The 23,564-nt window shown below is 50.9% G+C and overlaps 1 protein-coding gene across 1 annotated transcript in view; it reads right to left on the reverse strand.

The window, feature by feature from the left end:
• The window catches only part of PIWIL1 (piwi like RNA-mediated gene silencing 1), a 1,696,151-nt gene that overhangs the window by 327,922 nt on the left and 1,344,665 nt on the right, over positions 1-23,564 (reverse strand). The window contains exon 16 of the mRNA XM_086942674.1: positions 21,194-21,297. Within this exon, the coding sequence (XP_086798800.1) occupies positions 21,194-21,297 (104 nt within the window). The remainder of the gene's footprint in view (positions 1-21,193; positions 21,298-23,564) is intronic.

Genomic DNA, 23,564 nt, shown 5'->3' on the forward strand with positions numbered 1-23,564 from the left:
GCAGATCGTGGAGATGCTGGGAGGCTGAACTTCGGTGCTGGAGCTGCTCAGGGTCGGGGCTTCTCGGACCCCAAAGCACTCACCAGAGGATCCCTCGGCGGTCGTGCTGGAAAGAAGTCGTGCAGTCTTGAAGATGGCCGGTCCCTCGAGGTCTTGTCGCACCCACAGTTCTCAGCTTAGCTGTAGAGGTGGGTAGAGGTCAGAGGTGCCAGGGAAGCCGGTTCTCGTCGAGCTGGGCAGTTGGATTCCGGAGGAAGGACTTGCAGCAGACCGCAGTGTTCTTAAGATGGTGCCTGCGGATGCAGGGTGACTACTCCTTAGTCACAAGGGAGAATCTTGAAGAAGAAATCTTGAAGTACTTTCGTAGAAAGTCGTGTCTTGATTCCAAAGATGATCTCATTTGGAAGGGTCCCGCTCCTGCCTTTATCCTAAAGAAAGGGGTGGGTATGCGACTAGGTCCTGCCCTAGGGGTGGGACCAGGAAGGGGGGTGGTTACACCCCTCTCCCATGCCAGACTTTCCCCAGGCCAGGGGCTGGTGTGCCCCTGGAACTGGTTCTAGCGGGCAGATGCGTAGTGAGCACCGGGGTGCCACTCAGCAGTCACCTTCATGTAAAGCCCTGCCTACCCAGGATACACAAAACCCTGTCTGGGATGGTGCTAGCACCGCCCCTGACAGGAAACCCTTTGTCCAAGCTCTCCTCGCTGGAAGGACTCCCAGCAGCAGGAGGTCAGACTCGTGTCTGTGGTGGCAGCATCCATTTTGTGGAGCTGAGGCTTCGTTTAACTTTAACCGGGGTTCACAGTTACAAACATGTCGTGTCCCTCTAGAAGGGTGGAATGCTAACCCCGTCACCAGAATTGGCGAGGGGTTAGTATTCCAATTCATATGACACCTTACTCGACATGTTTTGATAAAGCAATACCAAAGATAGCATTTAACCGCGAGGATTATAATGCACTTAAGAGTATATGGTATGCGCTATCATGGAACAGCTATTAGGACTTGGTTCCGCAAGCTGCAAACGGGCTCAGCTCATGCCAGAGCACCATCTCACATGATTCCAAGCACTCTGCCTTCAGGATTGTCAAGGCCTGCCATAGGAGTGACTGATAGGAATCTGTGTGTCCATTTTTAGGGTTAGATATAGGTATACTATCTCTAAAGCAAAGGGTGATTACACCACCTTGCCCCAGCTGTCGTGCAGCCAGTTGTGTCAGATTTAGATGGCCATCCAGGGGTGGCATAATACATGCTTCAGCCCCTGGTAGGCCCTGGGTACACCTATGCCCTGAGTTACAGGGTCTGATAAGGTGGCCCAGTTCCAATTGGATAATGCACCTAAGGTACACATGTCAATTTAGTGAGAGAACAGCTAGGCTGTGGGTCTGATTGGCAGGCCCACAGCCAGGGAAAGTCGTAAACCAGTGAAACAAAAGCAAAAAAATCTGGGTGATCATAGGATTGCAGACCCTACTTTCCTACATGACCCCCCCCCCCCCAAACTTTGGGACAATAAACTAACCTTGACAGGTGAGTCTTCTTGCTCTAAGTGGAAATACCTGGAGAGCCCATCTGCATTGCCATGATCAGTGCCAGGTCTATGCTCCACTGTAAAATCCATCCCCTGTAGGGAAATGGACCACCTAAGCAGTTTGGGGTTTTCACCCTTCATCTGATTTAGCCACAAGAGGGGCTTATGGTCGGTCTGAATCTTGAAATGAGTGCCAAACAAGTATGGCCTCAGTTTCTTCAGGGCCCAAACCACAGCAAAGGCCTCCCTCTCAATAGCTGACCAATTTTTTCTCTCTGGGGGTCAACCTTCTGCTTATAAAAGCAATGGGCTGGTTTTGACCATCAAAATTCAGTTGAGATAGAACAGCTCCCACACCCAACTAAGAAGCATCTGTTTGGACAATGAATGGTTTGGAGTAGTCTGGACTCTTGAGGATAGGTGCTGTGCACATGGCCTGCTTTAGGTCATCGAATGCTTTTTGACAGCCTGCTGTCCACTGAACCTTTTTGGGCATTTTCTTACTTGTCAGTTCATTAAGTGGAGTCACAATTGATCCATAATTTCAGACAAACTTTCTGTAGTAACCAGTCGGGCCCAAGAAAGCTCGAACCTGAGTCTGGGTGGTTGGAGGAGCCCAGTCCCTGATTGACTGTATTTTGCTCTCCAGTGGTTGAACTTGGCCTCCACCTACAAGGTGGCCCAAGTATACAACCTGAGTCTGCCCTATCTGGCACTTGGTGGCCTTGATAGTGAGACCTGCTGCTTGCAGAGCCTCTAACACTTTCCTCAGGTGGACCAGGTGATCCTCCCAGGTGGAGCTAAAGACAGCAATATCATCAAGATATGCTGCACAGAAGTCATCCAGCCCAGTGAGAACATGATTCACCAACCTTTGGAAGGTGGCAGGTGCATTTTTCAAACCAAAGGGCATTACCACAAATTGATAATGCCCACCAGGGGTTGAAAATGCTGTCTTGGGCTTGGCATCCTCAGCTAACCTGATTTGCCAATACCCAGCTGTCAGGTCAAATGTACATAAGTAGTTGGCAGAAGCCAATCTATCTTTAAGTTCATCTGCCCTTGGTATTGGGTGGGAATCAGTCTTAGTGACTGCTTTGAGACCCCTGTAGTCTACGCAAAACCTCATCTCTTTCTTACCACCCTGGGTGTGAGGCTTTGGCACTAGAACTACTGGACTAGCCCAAGGGCTATCTGAGGGTTCAATGACTCCCAACTCCAACATTTTCTGCACTTCTGTTTTGATGCAGTCTCTAACATGATCAGGCTGCCTGTAGATTTTACTCTTAACTGGCAAGCTGTCACCAGTGTCAACCTCATGGGTACACCAATTGGTCTGACTGGGTGTTAGAGAGAACATATGTCTGAAGGATTGAAGAACCTGTTTGCGATCCTTCTGTTGATGTTCAGAGAGGCTGCCACAAAAGACAACACCATCTACTGACCCATCATCAGGATTCTGAGTGAGCAGGTCTGGGAGAGGGTCACTCTCTTCCTCCTGTCCCTCATCTATGGCCATGAGCAAGCTCATGTCCTTCCTGTCGACATATGCTTTGAGCCTGTTGACATGGAGCACCCTGTGGGGGCTCCTGGGAGTTCCAAGGTCCACCAGGTAGGTGACCTCTCCCTTTTGCTCAAGAATTGTGTGGGGCCCAGACCATTTGTCTTTGAGTGCTGCTGGGGCCACTGGCTCCAACACCCACACCTTCTGTCCAGGCTGATAGACAGTCAGGACAGCCTTTTGGTCATGCCAAGCTTTTTGGAGTTCTTGACTGGCCTTAAGGTTTTCAGATGCCTTTTCCATGAACTCAGCCATCCTGGAGCGGAGACAAGTACATAGTCCACTATGCTGGTTGCAGGCTTTTTGAGAGGTCTCTCCCATCCTTCCTTAACCAAACACAGGGGTCCTCTCACAGGATGCCCATACAGAAGTTCAAAAGGGCTGAAGCCTACCCCCTTCTGTGGGACCTCTCTGTAAGCAAACAAAAGGCAGGGAATCAGGACATCCCATCTACGCCTGAGCTTTTCAGGTAGTCCATGAATCATCCCTTTTAGGGTTCTGTTGAACCTTTCAACAAGCCCATTGCATTGTGGATGATAGGGTGTAGTGAACTTGTAGTTGACACCACATTCCTTCCACATAGCAGTTAAGTAGCTTGACATGAAGTTTGCACCTTTGTCAGAGACAACCTCCTTAGGGAAGCCCACTCTGGAGAACACTCCAACTAGGGCTCTTGCCATAACAGGTGCTGTAGTGGTCCTAAGGGGAATAGCTTCAGGATACCTGGTGGCATGATCTACTACCACCAGTATAAACTTGCGCCCTGATGCTGTCTGGGGTTTCATTGGACCAACAATGTCAATCCCCACTCTTTCAAAGGGCACCCCCACCACAGGCATTGGTATAAGGGGGGCCTTTGTTGTGCCACCTGACTTACCACTGGCTTGGCAAGTGACACAGGAGCGACAAAACTCCTTGGTATCCTCATTCATGTGAGGCCAGTGAAAGTGTGAGACAAGCCTGTCCCAAGTCTTTGTCTGGCCTAAGTGACCTGCTAAGGGAATCTCATGGGCCAAGGTAAGAAGGAAACCTCTCTGAGACAAGGGGATAACCAGCCTCCTGGCCATGCCAGGCTTGGGGTCTCTTGCCTCAGTGTACAGGAGTCCATCATCCCAGTATACCTTGTGGGTACCTGTGGCGTTCCCAGCAGCCTCAGCAGCAGCCTGCTGTCTGAGGGGTTCAAGGGAAGGGCAGTCTAATTGGTCCTCCCCCAGGTCTTCTCTTGAGGGTCCCCCTGAGCCCAGGAATTCAACTTGATCAAGTTCAAACCCTTTAGGCTCAGTTTCCCTCAGTTCCTGTAGGTCAGCCTCCTCTGAGACTTGATCCTCAACCTGGGGCAAGGGGGAAGGCAATGCCTTAACCCTACTGCTCTTCTTCTTGGAAGGTGTCTGGTCCATTGTTCCAGGATCCAGCACCTGTTCAGTGGGGCATCTTCTGGCCTGTGACCTAGTCACAGCAAGCACATGTGCTGGCAAGCCTAACATCTCCATGTGAGTCCTATGCTCCACTTCTGACCATTGTGATGACTCCAAATCATTGCCCAACAAACAATTCACTTTGAGGTCTGAACTACCTACAACCTTCTTTTGGCCAGTTACCCCTCCCCAGGAGAAAGCTACAATTGCCATACTATGACTGGTAGTGACATTGCTTGCATTGGTCACCAGGAAATCTGTACCTGGCATGATCTGTCCAGGGTCCACAAAGTTAGGTGTCACCATTGTGACACTGGCACAAGTGTCCCTATAGGCCTGAGCCATTTTTCCATTGATAAAAGGTGTCTGTCTGTATTTGCCCAAAGTATTGGGACTGACATCAGGGGACATATCCATATCCCCTGTACAGACAAGAACAGCCTGAGTGAGTGTGCCAACTAAGTTGTCATACCCCTCAGAACACAAGGTTAACCCAACTAGTCCCTTGGGAGGTGCACTACTACTGCTGGCTGTACTAGGGGGCACAGGTGCCTTAGGGGCTGCAGTAGCAGGAGTCTGCCCTCCTTTCTTGGTGCACTCACTAAACCAGTGAGTTTTACTCTTACAGTACTGGCACCACCTTTTAGATTAGCCTTCTTGATTCTTCTTTTTCTGGGAAGCCTGACCCCCACCCTCTTTGGGTTGTTGGGGACCTGTTGAAGACTTCTGGTCATTTTGTTCACCTTTAGAATCCTTACCCTTCTGGTCTGCTTTCTTCTGACCACCTTGATTCTGGCCCTGGTTCTGCTCAACTCTTGTTCTGACCCATCTGTCTGCCTTCTTTCCCAATTCTTGGGGAGAGGTCAGATCTGAGTCAACAAGATGCTGATGCAACAACTGGTTCTGACAATTGTTTAAAATTTGTTCTCTCATGATCAAATTATACAATCCTGTGTAATCAGTAACCTTACTGCCCAGCAACCCGCCCTCCAAAGCCTTAGTGGCACAATCTACAAAGTCAGACCAGTCCTGAGACTGAGTTTTCTGGGTATCCCTGAACAGCAACCTGTACTGCTCAGTGGTTAGGCCAAACCCACCAATCAGTGTATTTTTCAGGACTTGGTAATCATTAGCATCCTCAGCTCTAGTAGTGAGGAGCTTGTCTCTACCTTTACCTTCAAAGGAGAGCCACAGGATAGCTGCCCACTGACTCTGGGGGACACACTGTACAGTGCAAGCCCTCTCCAAAGCAGTAATCCATTTGTGGATATCTTCCCCTTGCTTAAAGGGGGGCACTATTTTACTCAGGTGTCTAGTGTCTAAACTCCTGTTTTCCTTTGGGGGAATGCTGCCACCAGTGGAATCATGTCCACTTAACTTTTGCTCTCTAGCAAAGGCAAGTCTCTCTTTGGCCAGGGCAAGTTCTTCCCTTTCAATCCTCAGATTGACTTCCCTTTCTTTAGCTTCATAGACTCTCCTCTGAGGGGATGTCATCCTCCTCTGAGCAGAGGTCTGAGAGCCATTGGTTCGAATGGATCTGCTAGAGCCTCTTGATAGAGACCTAACTTGTCCATTCCCAATGTTAAGCTGGCCTGAGAGGGGCCCCAGGGGTCTCCTAGTACCATTCTCATGCCTGCTTAAGTTGTCCCTAGTTAGCTGGCTAACTACTACTGGACCTTTGTCTGCCTCGTCCTCAGATGGCTCTAGATCCTCATCCTCCTCTTCACCTTCTGCAGAGAGATGGATAAGGTCAGGGTCACCTGAGGTTCCCTCAAGGGGGCATGTTCCCATCTGGATGAGAAGGTTCTGTGTTACCAGCCCTCCTAGCATCATAAGTCTCTAAGAGACCAATCAGAAAAGGAATTGTGGGGTTAGACCCCTGTCTTAGTTTCCTGGAGGTACACACTTGTCTCATCTCCTGGAAGCTAAGAGCAGCATATCTGGAAGTGACCTGTGGAGGGTCTACTGACACAAGGGGAGACTCAGTGTTTCTTCCTTTGTCTGACATGCTGATTCTAGTGTGGTGTAAGTGATGCACCTACCTACACTATATGTATACCTACTGATCCCTTGCTAAGAGTTGCAGCCAAGGTGTGCTAAGCCTTGAGGAGCTACAACAGCTGGTTCAGTAGAACTCAGAGTATTCTAAGCTAAGTTATATGTACCTGAAGTACTTATGTGATCTTTCACAAGATATTCCTAGGATACGTGTGGTAAAACAACAGCAAGCTCAAATCCCAACCGCTGCTCACCAATGTGAGAAGTTGGCCTGATATATAATGTTCACTATTCTAGTGAGTCCAAACAACCCTTATGGTGATTGGTTGTAAGTCAACCTTATAGACCAGCTATCCTAGTAGCGTGGATACGAGCAGTCTTCGGGCTAAACTCTAGAGGGCGTGTTAAGCCAGCTGTTATACCATCACATATACCCCTTAAACAACAAGTGAAAGGACACCACACACGTGTTATGAAAATAAACAGTGTATTTATTTAAGTCACAACAGCCCTGTACTCTTTATGAGGACAGGGTACTAAGCACACAACAAAACTCTTACGAAAATACTTAAGTTAGCACAATTTACACAAATGCCCGAGGGGCACGACAAACCATATACTATGGAAGTGGAATGCGAAATTACTAGCAGGTAAGTACTGTACTAATAGGCTTTGGAATCGCTAGGACTATGTTACTGAATCTTCAGATTACTAGTAGGAGGCCTAGGGGACTAGGGTGCAGAGGGTGCACTCTCACGCGGGATGCGGGACAAAGTCTATGGTAGCTAGATTTCACAAAGTTAGTGTTCTCTGGCGAACCCGACCTGGTAGGAGGAAAACGAAAGCGGATCCTGACCTTTGGATAGGGAGGCTATGCTGGGGCACCGAAATGCCGAAGTTACCTAGCCCAGGGGCTGCAGCTGCATATTTCTCAAAAGACGTCGGGAATCCTCGTAGACGAACCAGGAGCCTGAAGAAAGTAGTTGCTGGCAGGCGACCAGTGAAGAGAGTTCGAAGTGATCCAAGCCTGGATCTTGAAGATAGATGACACCTGAAAGCAGAGGGGACCAAGTTCGTGACTACTAGCCAGTAGTCAGGTGGCACCAGGAGGGCACCGGATGGTAGTCACCTCGACTAGGTGAGTGGGGGACGCGGTGCTCTGCAGATCTCACGGACCAGGAGGCGTTGTCGGCGACCAGGATGGAGGTGCGAGCTGTCCCACGATGGATGAAGCTGTCGACGTCGCTGGACCCAGGATTGGGGCAACAAGTCTTGGCTAATTCAAGCCCACGCAGTGGACCTAAAATGGCGTCTTGAGTGGACCAGGAGGGTCCGGGGTGCTCCTCTTTTGGAAGGGAGGCAAGGGCCAGTCTGGAGCAACCAGACCAGGGGCAGTGATGTCGTCGGGCGTCGTTAAGAAGGCCACAAGCCAGCGGGCTAGTAGCCAAACAACGCGGTGAGCAGCAAAAAGCAGAAGGGCCCCACGAAGATCGTGGAGATGCTGGGAGGCTGAACTTCGGTGCTGGAGCTGCTCAGGGTCGGCGCTTCTCGGACCCCAAAGCACTCACCAGAGGATCCCTCGGCGGTCGTGCTGGAAAGAAGTCGTGCAGTCTTGAAGATGGCCGGTCCCTCGAGGTCTCGTCGCACCCACGGTTCTCAGCTTAGCTGTAGAGGTGGGTAGAGGTCAGAGGTGCCAGGGAAGCCGGTTCTCGTCGAGCTGGGCAGTCGGATTCCGGAGGAAGGACTTGCAGCAAACCGCAGTGTTCTTAAGATGGTGCCTGCGGATACAGGGTGACTACTCCTTAGTCACAAGGGAGAATCTTGAAGAAGAAATCTTGAAGTCCTTTCGTAGGTGTGCCCCTGGAACTGGTTCTAGCCGGCAGATGCATAGTGAGCACCGGGGTGCCACTCAGCAGTCACCTTCCTGTAAAGCCCTGCCTACCCAGGATACACAAAACCCTGTCTGGGATGGTGCTAGCACCGCCCCTGACAGGAAACCCTTTATCCAAGCTCTCCTCGCTGGAAGGACTCCCAGCATCAGGAGGTCAAACTCGTGTCTGTGCTGGCAGCATCCATTTTGTGGAGCTGAGGCTTCGTTTAACTTTAACCGGGGTTCACAGTTACATACATGTTGTGTCCCTCTAGAAGGGTGGAATGCTAACCCCGTCGCCAGAATTGGCGAGGGGTTAGTATTCCAATTCGTATGACACCTTACTCGACATGTTTTGATAAAGCAATACCAAAGATAGCATTTAACCGCGAGGATTATAATGCACTTAAGAGTATATGGTATGCGTTATCATGGAACAGCTATTAGGACTTGGTTCCGCAAGCTGCAAACGGGCTCAGCTCAAGCCAGAGCACCATCTCACGTGATTCCAAGCACTCTGCCTTCAGGATTGTCAAGGCCTGCCATAAGAGTGACTGATAGGAATCTGTGTGTCCATTTTTAGGGTTAGATATAGGTATACTATCTCTAAAGCAAAGGGTGATTACACCACCTTGCCCCAGCTGTAGTGCAGCCAGTTGTGTCAGATTTAGATGGCCATCCAGGGGTGGCATAATGAATATGCTACTTACCAGTATGCATCTGTTCTTGGCATGTAGGGCTGCTAACATTCATATCTTAGCATTAGATCGCCACCTAGTGTTGGGTCCGGATGATCGCACATTGTTGTCCTGGAAGAGTCTTCGAAGTATCCTGAGATGGGTGGCTCCTCCCCTGGACTACAGTGCGCATGGGCATCGGCTCCATCCCCAGATTGTTTTTCGCCATTGTGGCAGAGGATGGAGTGAAAAGTGTAAAGGATGTCCATGCTAATGATTGAATACAATAGTATATCTGCAGCTGCGACAGGCACCGGGGAGGAGGGTGGGCGATATGAATGTTAGCAGCCCTACATGCCAAGAACAGATGCATACTGGTAAGTAGCATATTCAGTTCGAGGCATGTGGGCTGCTAAATTCATATCTTAGCATAGAATACATAGCAGTCCCTCCATCAGCGGCGGTTGCCCGTGCCAGCTGCAGAAACCTGAAAAAGCGTCTTGAGAACAGCCTGTCCTACAGCCGCTTGCTGTTTGGAATGTACATCAACACAGTAGTGTTTTGTAAAGGTATGTGGTGTAATCCACGTGGCTGCTCTGCAAATGTCCTCTAGAGGAATGTTTCCAAGGAAAGCCATGGATGCCCCCAACTTGCGTGTGGAGTGTGCCTTTGGGGGTATTGTTAAAGTGCGCTTGGCTTTATGATAACAGATTTGAATGCACTTAACAATCCATCTGGCTATTCCTGCTTTGGAAATTGGGTTGCCTTTGTGTTGTGGTGAGAAGGCAACAAAGAGTTGTTTTGTCTTCCTAAAGTGTTGTGTCCTGTCTATGTAGTACATCAATGCCCTCCGTACGTCTAACGTATGGAGCATCCTTTCCGCCACTGTTTGTGGGTTCTGGAAGAATGCAGGCAAATCGATAGTTTGGTTGAGATGAAAATGTGACACCACCTTTGGAAGGAATTTGGGGTTAGTGCGTAGCACTACCCTATTTGGATGAATCTGGATGAATGGCTCTTGTATCGTGAGTGCTTGCAACTCACTTACTCGTCTTAGTGACGTAATGGCAATTAGGAAAGCAACTTTCCACGTTAGGAATTGCAGTTCGCACGAGTGCATTGGCTCAAACGGTGGTCCCATCAGTCTTGTGAGGACCACATTGAGGTTCCACACGGGAGCTGGCGGTGTTCTTGGGGGAATGACTCGCTTCAGGCCTTCCAGAAACGCTTTAATGGCCGGCACCCTGAAGACTGAGAGATGCTGCCTATTTTGAAGGTAAGCTGCGATGGCGGATAGATGTATCCGAATAGAAGTGAACGCTAGTTTGCACTTATAAAGGTGTAACAGATAGCAAATGATGTTAGGGATAGATGCATCTAGCGGGTTTATGTCATTGTCTGCACAGTAAATGACAAAACGCTTCCATTTTGCGGCATAGCATGCTCTGGTTGACGGCTTCCTCGCCTCCTTGATGATGTTCATGCATTCAGGAGGTAGGTTCAGGTACCCAAACTCTAAGACTTCAGGAGCCAGATCGCTAGGTTGAGCTGTTGCGGATCTGGATGCTGAATTTCTCCATGGTTCTGCGTCAGAAGCCTGGGCGTGAGGCGCAGTCTTTGATGCGGGACCACTGAGAGTTCGAGGAACGTGGTGTACCATGCTTGGCGCGCCCACGTTGGAGCAACTAGGATGAGTGTCATGGAGTGTTGCCGTAGTTTCCTCGCCACCAGTGGTATCAGGGGTGTCGGGGGAAAAGCGTAAGCAAATTTGCCTGACCAGTTCATCCATATCGCATTGCCCTGCGATTGGGGGTGTGGGAACCTGGCGGCGAAGCTTTGGCATTTTGCGTTCTCCCTTGTGGCGAACAGGTCTATGTCTGGACGCCCCCACCTTTGGAAGTACGGCTGGAGTACCGATGGATGTATCTCCCACTCGTGCATTTGATGACTGTATCTGCTGAGCAGATCCGCCATCTGATTGTCCTTCCCCGGGAGGTGTTCTGCCATGAGGAAGATGTTCCTCTGAATGGCCCACTTCCACATGCTCTGAGCCAGGTGAGACAGCTGTGGTGAGTGGGTGCCCCCCTGCTTTTGGATGTAGTACATCGCGGTCATGTTGTCCGTCCGGACTAACACCACTTTGTTGCACAGATGTACAATGAAGGACTTGAGTGCCATGAAGATCGCCATCAGTTCTAGATAGTTGATGTGCATCTTCTGTTGCTGCGTCGTCCATAGTCCCTGCACTGTGTAAGTGAGCAGGTGTGCTCCCCATCCCTGGAGAGATGCGTCCGTCGTCAGGATAACTTGTGGCACTGGCTCCTGGAACAGTCGGCCCTTGCAAAGGTTGTGTGGAGTCCACCAATGCAGAGAGTTGTATGCCCGACTGGTAACCAACACTAGGTCTGTTAATTGTCCCTGAGCCTGTGTCCACTGATTTGCTAAGCACTCCTGGAGCGGGCGCATATGCAACCGTGCGTGAGGGACTATGAAGACGCAGGAGGCCATCATGCCTATCAACTGCATGAACACTCCTGCTGGAAGTGAGTGTCCCGGTCTGAACTTCTGGATTAAAGACTGTATGCCGTCTATCCTGACCTGGTTTGGTTGTGCCGAGGCTGTCAGGGTATTGATTGTCGCACCCAGAAACTGCCGGACGTGTGCCGGCTGAAGGTGTGACTTTGGGTAATTCAACGAGAAACCCAGGTCGTGAAGGAGGTGAATGGTAGTCGACATGTCCGCGGCGCACTGCTGTTCCGACCTGGCTTGAACGAGCCAGTCGTCGAGGTAGGGATAGACATGGATGTTCTGCCTCCTGAGGTGCGCTGCTACTGTCGCCAGACACTTGGTAAACACCCTTGGGGCAGTTGTGACTCCGAAGGGTAGGACTTTGAACTGATAATGCGTGCCCTGGATAGTAAACCTGAGGTACTTTCTGTGGGACGGATGTAGCGGAATGTGGAAATAAGCATCCTTGAGATCTAAGGTTGCTAAGAAGTCTCCTTTGTTCAACATAGGAAGAATCTGTTGCAGTGTAAGCATGTGGAAATGCTCTGACAGTATGTACAGATTGAGGGGACGGAGATCCAGAATTGGTCTGAGAGATCCGTCCTTTTTTGGAATGAGGAAGTACAGGGAATAAACCCCTGTGCCTTCCTCCCCCACTGGCACGAGCTCGATTGCCCCTTTTTGCAGCATCACCAACACTTCTTGCTGCAATAAGTGCAAGTGCTCTGCGGACATAGGTCTTTGCCTTGGTGGAATGTTGGGTGGAGTGGACTTTAACTCTAGACAATAACCGTACTGGATAAGCTGTCGCACCCACCTGTCTGTGGTGATGTTGATCCAGACGGGCAGGAACTGCTGTATTCTCCCCCCGACAGGTGTTAAATGGTCGGGGGGCAGTGACAGAGAGTCACTGGTTGCTCGGGGCAGAGGAGCGTGAATTGTTGCCTCCTTTGCCACGTCCTTTGTTGCTGTTTCCCCTGTAGCCCCTCTTGTTTTGTTTGGGGTACGAGGACTGTGCTCCACCTCTAGGGAACTGTGACTGTTGACCCATCTGTCCTCTGGTGACCCCACGTGCACCTGAGCGACGAAAATTATTGCCACGAAACTGCTGAGATTGTAGGGCCCCCATCGATTTAGCGGTTTCAGTGTCCTTTTTAATCTTTTCCAGGGTGGTGTCAACATCTGGACCAAACAGTCTATCAGGATTGACTGGTTGATTAAGTATGGTTGTTTGAATGTCAGGTTTGAACCCCGATATGCGGAGCCAAGCCTGTCTTCTGAGCATGACACTGGTGTTAATGGCCCTAGCGGCTGTGTCCGCGACATCAAGTGCGCACTTTATGGCCGCGTTGGAAATCAGTTGTCCTTCTTGTATAATCATTTTGGTGCCCTCTTGAAACTGCGGAGGCAGGTGTTCTACAATCTGCTCTAGTGTGTCGTAATGTGATCTATCATACCGTGCCAGTAGTGCCTGTGTATTTGCAATACGCCAGAAATTGGCAGCCTGTGCAGCCACTCTTTTGCCTCCTGCCTCTAGCACTTTGGACTCCTTATCCGGGGGAGGAGCTTCACCCGTTGTTTGGGAGTTGGCCCTCTTGCGTGCGTTTGCTACCACCAAGGAGTCAAGGGGCAACTGTCCTCGAATGTATGCAGGGTCTGCAGGCGCTGGTCTGTACTTTTTTTCAATACGTGGGTTGACCACCCTCGCCCTGGTAGGCTCTTTAAAGATGTCCGCAGCATGCTTGAGGACCCCTTTGAGCATAGGCAGGGTCTTTACATTTCTTTCCGAAACTGAAAATGTGTCGAATAGAAAGTCCTCCTCAACTGGGTCAGCATGCATGTCCACATCATGATTAGCAGCTGCCCTCTCAATGAGTGCATGAAAACCTGCAGAATCCTCTGTAGGGGATGCACGTGTACTGAAAGTCTGTGGGTCTTGCCCCACATCTTGGGTGCCTTGGTCCCCAATGCCATAATAAGAATCTGGCTGTGCATCAGGTTCATTGACTGGGAACGTGTATTGTTCATCTTCAGCATAGCCCTCGCTTTCAGAGTGGTCTGGAGACGGTGTTGGGCTCCTTCCCAGAGGAGGCTGGATAGGTTCCATGAGGCCTGAGGCGTCCTGTGGAAACTTTTTCTTCTTTAGGGGAATGACGTAGGATTCCACCGGCTGCGAAGTGATCTTCCTTTTATAAAGGGTCAACTTCCCCGTGTCCGCGTCTATGAAACACTCTGAATCCTCTTCAGGGTCGAGCAGTTGACCCGAAGATGTCCCTGCCGTAGAAGATTCCGACTTCTTCGGCGTCGATTTCGTGGAAAAGGCCTTCGGCACCACTTTTGGCGGTAGAAGGAAGAGGAGCTTACTTGCCGGTTTGACCGGGACGTCTGCCGCCTTCTGCGTCGATGGCGTAGGCGTCGACGAAGAAAAAACCTTGTCTTTAATCCTCTGTAGTGAAGCAGCCACGAGAGATGCGTCGGTGACCGATGTCTTTGGCACCGACGAGGTGGCCTTGCCTTCGGATGCGACGTTCCGTTGGTCTTTTGGAGGGATGGACGGCCCCGAGTCCCTGGAGCGATGCGCAGATGTCCCCGTCGGAGCCGGGGCTGTGTCCGTTGTCTTGGCAGGCTTGCTTGTCTTGTGCGTGCCACCCTTCTTAGAGGATTTCTCCTCCGGCGCCGATTTCGACCCTGTGGAATCGCCGTGTTTCTTCGACTTCTGCGGACCGGAGGTCGACGGAGTCGATGAGGTCGCTGGTTTATTTGTTCTTGCCGTTGCGACCGCCATCTTAGGGACGATTGAGTCCTTAACTTTCGGTTTCGGTTTCGGGTCGGCCATTTTAGGAGTAGTCGAGACCGTTGCTTTCAGTTTCGGTTTCGAAACCCTCGGCGCAGCAAGTATGTCCGTGGCCGGGCCGACAGGCGGGGCCGTGGCTTGCGCTACAGGGTCTTGGGTAAGGCCGACAGGCGATCCCGCGACCCTTTCCTGATGTTCATCAACTTCGGGGCATAGCTCGTCCCCTGAGCTATCTTCCTCGGCCCCATAAACCATAACGTCGTCCCCTACCTCGTCGACGTATTCAAGGCCTTGACCCACGACTCCGTCGTCGTCATATTCCGGATCAGCCTCGACCTCCGTCTCAGGCGGGGAGATTTGAAGATGATGGCTCTGGTCCTCCTCTTCTTGATCGCCGAAGATGTTATCTGGATCCGGGGCCGCCTGATTGGCCACGAGGCGCACTGCGCGCCGAATCGTAAGAGTTTTCTTCGACCTGAACTTCGCACAGGCCCGGCAACTTCCTTCGTCATGGTCTGGCGAAAGGCACTTATTACAGACCGGGTGTACGTCTATATGTGGGTATTTGGACCCACAGAGCGGGCAGAGTTTAAACGGACTCCGCTCCATGCTGGGAACTTAGTCGAGTCGCGATGAGAAGGCCTCGATGTCCGAAGAGTAGTAAAACTCCGGTGATTCCGGCTCCGAGAGACGGAAGAACTCGAGACCGTACGCAAACAATACCGACGTAAAGAACCCAAAGCCTTTTGGCCGTAAAAAAAAAAGATGTTTAATCGGTTCCGACGGAGAGACGTCGAGACCGCATCCGAACCCAATGGCGGAAAAAAACAATCTGGGGATGGAGCCGATGCCCATGCGCACTGTAGTCCAGGGGAGGAGCCACCCATCTCAGGATACTTCGAAGACTCTTCCAGGACAACAATGTGCGATCATCCGGACCCAACACTAGGTGGCGATCTAATGCTAAGATATGAATTTAGCAGCCCACATGCCTCGAACTACATGCTTCAGCCCCTGGCAGGCCCTGGGTACACCTATGCCCTGAGTTACAGGGTCTGATAAGGTGGCCCAGTTCCAATTGGATAATGCACCTAAGGTACACATGTCAATTTAGTGAGAGAACAGCTAGGCTGTGGGTCTGATTGGCAGGCCCACAGCCAGGGTAAGTCGTAAACCAGTGAAACAAAAGCAAAAAAATCTGGGTGATCATAGGATTGCAGACCCTACTCTCCTACAACGACGCTGACAGACGCGCAGGGGTATTGCTACGCAAAAATGTCAGGATCCAGTCTGACGCCTGGGGATATTATAAGGTAAGGAATCTATCACTAACGTGTCTCTTTCAGATAGCAGAGGTGACAGAGTCTGGATGACTAGCCAGTGACCAGGAAGTAATCAGATGCAATCAGGTGAGGAGATCAAGCTTGTCTCTGCAGCCAAGAGGACCAGGAGGCATCGACGACTACCAGGAGCTGGAGTCGAGCTGTCCCACGAAGGATCTAGCTGTTGGCGGTGTTGGTATCCGGATTGGACCCAACAAACCTTGGCAAACGCAATCCACGCAGGATGGGCAGATTGGCTTCAGTTCAGACCAGCAAGGTCTGGGGAGCTTCTCCATCACACGGAAGCTGGAGCAAGCCCGGAGCAACCAGGCAAGCAGTGTTTCACAAAGAAGTCATCAGAGGGCTCACTAGCCAACGGGCTAGCAACCGCGAAGACGCTACGAGCTGAAATGCAGGCGCAGGCCCCACACGGCACTCACTCGTGGAGTGTGGAGGGCTGAGCTTCGGTGAAAATGCAGCTCGGGTCTGGGGCTTCTCAAACCCCAATGCACAACTTCGAGGGTACCTCAGAAGCTGCACAAGTATCAAAAAGCAGGTAGTCCAGGATGTCCGGTCCCACGTCTCTCGTGTCCGCCACGGGTCTCAGCTTTGCTCTGGATGTGGGTCGGAGTCAGAGAAGTCTGGAAGTCCAGTTCCTGAGTCGCTAAATATTCGGGTTCTGGCGGGAGCGTCGACAAAGCAAACCGGCAAGTTGCTGATGGTGACTGTTTGCACAGGGTGGTCATTCTTTGACCACTAGGGAGATGTCTTCAGTCGATATGGAACGTCGAAGGTCCAAGAGTTCGTTTCAGAGTTTCTTTCCAGGATAATCTAATGTCTCTAGACACAGTTCCTATCTTTATACTAAACTAAGGGGCTGGATTACCTGCTAGGTTCCTCCTATAGATGGAACCTGAGAAGGAGGTGGTTACACCCCTTTCTCTTTGTCCAGTTTCGCGCTGGGGCTCGAGTGCCCCAGCAACTGGTTTGAACCGGGCTATGCATGGAGCCACCTTGTGTACCCCAAGCAGTGTCTGGAAAAGCATCTTTCCATTGAACCCACACTGCCCCAATCCACTACAGGCTGTCTGGGGTGGTGCTAGCACCTCCTTCGACAGGAAACCTATTGTCCAGGCCTCCCCTGCCGGAGTTTTGTCCAGCAGCAGCAGGTCTGTGGCAGCAGCATCCATTTTGTGATGCTGAGGCTCTGTTTAACTTTAACCGGGGGTAAAGCAGTCTTCTCCCTCTATAAGGGTGGAATGCCACCCTCGCCGCCAAGACTGGCGGGGGGGGGGGGGGGGGGGGGGGGGGGGGGGGGTGGTATTTAAAAGTGTTTGACACCTTACACAACATGTTTTGATAAAGCCAAACCAGAGTGAGCATTAACCGCGAGGATTATAATGCACTTAAGAGTATATGGTATGGCTATATCATAGAGCAGCTATAAGGACATGGTTCCGAAAGCTGCAGACAGGCTCAGCTCATGCTAGAGCACCATCTCACATAAAACCAAGCACTCTGCCTTCAGGATTGTCATGGCCTGCTATAGGAGTGACTCATAGGTATATATGTGTCTACATACACGGGTAGATATAGGAATACTATATCTAAGCAAGGGGTGATTACACGACCTTGCCCAAGCCGAATGATCAGCCTGTGGTGTCAGTTTGGATGGCCAGTTAGGGGTGGCATAATTCATGCTGCAGCCCCTAGTAGGCCTTGGATGCCCCTATGCCCTAGGTACCTATGGTACACTATACAGGGGCTCACAAAGGTGACCCAATCCCAATTAGGTATGTACCTAAAGTACATGGAGTCCATTTTACAGAGAGAGCAGATAGCCTGGGGCCCTGAATAGCAGGATCCTAGGCCAACTAAGTAAAAAAACAGCTAAAAAATTGGCAAAAAGTTGGGGTAACCATATAGTCAGATATCCACCTTCCTACACCACCCCACCCTATTTGTTGCAGTACCACATGGCGGTGGTGTTGTCCATGAACACCTGCACTACACTTCCCAGGACAGAGGGAAGGAATGCCTTCAGCGCAAGTCCGATCGCCCACAGCTCCTGAAGGTTGATATGGAGCCCGGACTCGACCAGAGGCCTCCGATCTCCGCCTCTCCCATGTGACCCCCCCAGCCCAGGAGAGACGCATCTGTCACCACTACGTGCTCCGGTTGGGGTAGGGAGAGGAATCTGCCGCTGACCCAATCGCGGTCTGTGAGCCACCAATGCAACTGTCTCGCAGTGCCCTCCAAGATCAGGACGTGGTCGGACAGGTTGCCCTGATGCCAGGCCCACCGAAACTTCAGGTCTCACTGCAGAGCCCGCATCCGCCGCCTGGCATGATGCACGAGAAGGATGCAGGAGGCCATCAGCCCCAGAAGCCGCAGCGTCAACCTGACCGAGACTCGGGATAAAGGCTGAAAGATCGGAATCAGAGCCTGAATATCCCAAACCCGCTGATCGGGAGGATAAACCCGAAACTGCGCAGAGTTCAGAACCGCTCCGATGAATAGGAGCTTCTGAGAGGGACACAGGTATGACTTGGGCACATTGATGGAGAACCGCAGCAAGTGCAGGAGGTCGGCCGTATTCTAGAGGTGGCTGACTACTTTCATGGGCGAGCCCGTCTTCAACAACCAGTCGTCGATAGAGGGGAAGACTGACACTCCTAATCTGCGCAGATGAGCTGCGACCACTGCCATCACTTTCGTTAACACCCGAGGGGCGCTGGTAAGGCCGAAGGGGAGCATGGTAAACTGGAAGTGCTCGCGGCCTACCGTGAACCGCAGGTAACGCCGGTGGGCCGGCAGGATGGGGATGTGAAAAGATGCGTCCTGCAAGTCCAACGCTACGATCCAGTCTTCTGGGTCTAGGACAGCTAAGACCTGAGCCAAAGTCAGCATCTTGAACTTCTCCTTCCGGAGGAAGCCGTTGACGTTCCACAAGTCCAAGATAGGGCGTAGGCCCCCTTTGCCCTTCTTGGGTACCAGAAAGAAGTGGGAGTAACAACCACACTCTACTTCTGGCCCAGGAACGCGCTCGATGGCCCCCTTGGCCAAGAGGGCCATAACTTCCTCTTGCAGAAGTGGGTACTGGGGTGGCATGGCTGGAGGGGTCGCTTGAGAGGGAAGGGAGTAGCCCCTTCGGACGATATACAGCACCCACCTGTCCTAAGTGATGGCGAACCCTGCCCTCCCCAATGGCGTCGAATGGGCCTGAAAGCTCGGACTAGGAAGGCTTCGAGGCGGATGCTGCGGGGGTGGATGTGGACTGGTCTCGCCGCTGTCTCTTGGCACGGCCACGGCGGTTACCACATCCGCCGCCGCGCTGGATGTTAGTCTGCGGCCCGTGACTGGCAGGATGTGAGGGGGCACCCATTCCTTGGCCACGAAATGCAGAAGTTTGCTGGCGTGGCCCAAAGACTTGGCGGTAGCACTGGAGTCCTTTAATCACTTAAGCGCACCGTCTGCTTTGTCACCAAAGAGGCGAATTCTGGACATCAGCCGCCACCGTCGTGGAAATCGCCCTGCCCAGCAAGTCCGTGGTATCCAGCCCACATCGGATAGAGTACTGTGCTGCATCCCACCCTTCCGCAAGGGCTTGAGCGACTTTGACCCGGGCCTCCTCCAGGCAAGCTGGCAGTACATCCGCGACCGTGCCCCACAGAGTGGGTATAACAGCCCAAAGGGCAAGAGGTGTTGAACGACTGCAACCCCAAAATAAGTGAGGAGAACAGCTTCTTATCGAACTGTTCATACCTTTTGGATTCCCGATCAGGTGGAGCAGTCGGGAATGCAATCTGGGAGTTAGAGGCCTGGATAACCAGAGGCATGGATAACCAGGGGCCTGGATAACCAGGCTCTCGGTGGGGTGGGTGGACAGACAGCCAGGGTCATCCGGGGCCTGGCGGTGGCGCCTGGCCACGTTCCGATCTACAGGGGGACCTGTAGCGGGCCAGGACCAAGTGCCCAACAGAACGTCAGTAAGGGCCTCATTAAATGGCAGTAGAGGCTCCGAAGAGCTTGCCTGCGGTTTAAGGACCTCAGTGAGGTTAGTCCTCACAGCCGCGACTGGGAGCTAAAGACCCAAGGCCTTAGCCGCCCTCGTCAGCACCGCATTGTAAGCAGCCCCCTCCTCCATAGCCGAAGCCGGGCGAAGTTTTTAAACCACTGGCCTCCCCTCGATCAACTGCCCAGTTCTGATACGTCTGGCACTCCTGTGCCAGAGGGTCCTCAGACCCCTCCCAATCCTCCTCGTCTCCCATCTCCTGATAGACGGGTGCAAAGGATAGGGCCGGACCATAGAAGAATTTTTCTTCTCTCTGCATCGAATGCAGCGTCTAGTGACTTTTGTCCGACGCCGGATCCGGACCGAGGACAACGTCATCCGGAGATGGCGTTGGGGGAGGGGGAGACACACACCCGGGGGTCGGCACCGGTGGAAGGGTCGTAAGGTCGACCAGCGGCGACCCAGATCCAGTGGGGCCCTGCTGCATCTGGACCGAAGTCACCGACGGGGCCATAGCCCCCGGCCCGCTTGGGCTCCCAGTCAGGGCTGTGTGGCCCGAAGGCGCCACAGCGGGACCCGACGGAGGAAAGAGCGACCTAATGGCCATGAGGAAGGCATCGATCACCTCCGGCGTCACGTTCAGCCCAGAGAACGGCGGGTATGGGGCTGGCAGCGGCGCCTGCGGCTCCGGCGGATTCTCCCGAACCTGCATCGCGCGAGCGTCGGGGGGGAGTCGGAAGAGCGATGTCGTCTGACTTCTTGTGCCTCTTATCTGAGGGCTTGACGCCCGACGAATGTCGTCGAATCGCCAAGCTCCGAGGACTGTGGCCCCACGACCGGTCCTTTGACCTCCTCCTCGACCTGGACCGTGAACGGCGCGGGCCGACTGCCAGAGCTCGAGGCGCTTATGGGACCGCTCTCGCCTAGCCTTCGACGTCAAGGCCCGGCAGTCGGGGCACGACTTGTCTTCATGGTCGGCCCCAAGGCAATACAAGCACCGGCGATGGGGAGACGGTAACCGACATCAGTCGGTTGCAATTAGCACAGGGCTTGAAACCAGGCATCCCTACCGGCACCGATAGTCTTATGACTCGAAAAAGGATCAAAAAGATCAAAAAAAGTTGGTCAAAAAGTGACTAACGAGTACTGCTTTTTCCGGATCTGCGCTTGCTGGCGCCGAAAAAAAAAACCTGACAGCGCGCGAGGGCGGCGTTTAAGTACTCCGACGACGTCATCCCGTCGCCAACGACGGACGCAGAGGCGCTGACGATGCCTACCGACGCGCAGGGGTACTGCTACGCAAAACTTTCTGGATCCAGTCTGTCGCATGGGGATATTCTAAGGTAAGGAATCAAACACAAACCAGTTTCTTTCAGATCTAAAAGCTTAAACCGATATTGAAAATGGGTAACAGTGTACAATGTCGTTTTCCAGTCAAAATTGGCAGCATAGTCAAACAAAAGATGAAATAGAACCAGAATTCCACAAAACAAATCTTACCGTGTCATTCCAGCATTTAGACTAGCAACAAATCCCGCGATAGAACGCTTTCCTGCTGCATTATCATGGTAGCAGTCTATGCCTACAATCATCACCTGTCGCAACTGAAAGAAAAATTATCCACAACTAAAATGTCTTGGTGGGGCTTGAAACATAAGTTATTACACCAACAGTGGAAAGCAAAAACTGCATTTCAAGTTCAGCCAATGCTACACAAATATTTGTACATACCAGAGACCTAAAAATATTTTAACACTTTTGTTACAACATAAAGGGCAAGACAATTCAGTATGTAATGCACCTATTTTTCGTTAATGTTACTTGTGGGATTCATTACAAAACTGTATTACACCATGCAATGTTTTTCTTGTTGCCTTACCTAATAATTTGAATCATTATGATTGCAGTTGAGTGTTTTCTATTTGTCTTTATTCAATGTGTAAAGACTTTCATTCCTTTGCTTAACTGTAACATTTTATTAAATGTTTAATAATATTAATAATCCACATTTATAAAGCGCAAACAATCACCCATTAAGGTCTCCAGACGCTGGGAGCCGTCAGGAAGATTAAGCAAGCTATTGCTCAGAGTCACATGGTGCTGGGCTAATCTGCCACCAGCACCGGGGATCAAACCGTGATCCCCAGATTCCAGTGTCAGTCCCCCTTTGCAGCGGCGCCACACCTCTCTATGAATAATTTTTACTATTCAAATAATTGTTACATTTGATCATTTTTTGAAGTGTTTTGGGTTGCGTTTACTGTGCTCCTGGTATGATCTACCTAATAAAAATATGATGCGATTATTTCTAAATAAATTTTGTTCCTACGCTAACAGGAGTCGATTAAAGGCTGCATTGGCATCTCAATGGCCTCTAACGTCAACTGTTACTGACGTACAAGTTACTCATCTTCGTTAACAATATATATGTAAGAAGGAATATGCTACTTACCAGTATGCATCTGTTCTTGGCATGTAGGGCTGCTGACATTCATATCTGTGCATAGATCGCCGCCTAGTGTTGGGTTCCGATGATTGCACAGTGTTGTCCTGGAAGAGTCTTCGAAGTATCACGAGATAGGTGGCTCATCCCCTGGACTACAGTGCGCATGGGCATCCTTTCCATCCTGAGATTGTTTTTCGCTATTGAGGCAGAGATGGAGTATGGTACAGTAAGAGATGTCCATGCAAAAAAATGTGAATTAGAATGAATGCTAAAGCTGCGACAGGCACCGGGGAGGAGGGTGGGCGATATGAATGTCAGCAGCCCTACACGCCAAGAACAGATGCATACTGGTAAGTAGCATATTCCGTTCGAGGCATGTGGGCTGCTGAATTCATATCCGTGCATGGACTGTATAGCAGTCTCTCCCTTAGCGGTGGCTACCTGTGCCAGCTGCAGCAGTCTGAAACAGTGTTTTGAGAACAGCCTGTCCTACAGCAGCTTGCTGTTTGGAATGTACATCTACACAGTAGTGTTTTGTGAATGTATGTATGGTAGACCATGTGGCTGCTCTACATATTTCCTCTAGAGGAATGTTTCCTAGGAAAGCCATGGATGCCCCTAGTTTGCGTGTAGAATGCGCTCTCGGGGGAACTGTTAAAGTGCGTTTTGCTTTTAGATAACAGATTTGAATGCACTTGACTATCCATCTGGCTAACCCAGATTTTGAGATGGGGTTGCCCTTGTGTTGCGGAGAAAAGGCAACAAACAACTGTTTAGTTTTCCTAAAATCCTTAGTTCTATCAATGTAATATAGAAGAGTTCTTGACATCTAGTGTGTGTAGAGCCCTTTCAGGTACTGACTGTGGATTTGGAAAGAACACTGGCAGTTCTATCGTTTGTTTGATATGAAAATGGGATACCACTTTTGGCATAAATTTAGTGTTTGTTCTAAGGACTACCCTATCTGCATGTATTTGGATGAATGGCTCTTGAATAGTTAGGGCTTGCAGCTCGCTAACTCTTCTAAGCGAAGTAATCGCTGTAAGAAAAGCCACCTTCCATGTTAGAAATTGTAATTCACAGGAATTCAACGGTTCAAATGGTGGTCCCATTAATCTGGTTAAAACGATGTTTAGGTTCCAGACAGGTGAAGGTGGGTGTTTTGGGGGGATTATTCGTTTGAGTCCTTCCATGAATGCTTTAATTGCAGGCACTCTAAACAGCGAAGGATGCTGCCTGTTTTGAAGATAAGCTGCAATGGCAGCCAAGTGTATTCTTATAAATGAATAAGCTAGATTGCAACGATGTAGGTGCAAAAGATAGCAAATTATATTTTGCGTTGAAGCATCTAGTGGGTTTATGTCATTGTTATTACAGTAAATGACAAAACGCTTCCACTTTGCAGCGTAACATGCTCTTGTAGTA

The sequence above is a fragment of the Lissotriton vulgaris genome, chromosome 11 (assembly GCF_964263255.1).
Source record: "Lissotriton vulgaris chromosome 11, aLisVul1.2, whole genome shotgun sequence".
In the NCBI taxonomy this organism is placed as follows: Eukaryota; Metazoa; Chordata; class Amphibia; order Caudata; family Salamandridae; genus Lissotriton; species Lissotriton vulgaris.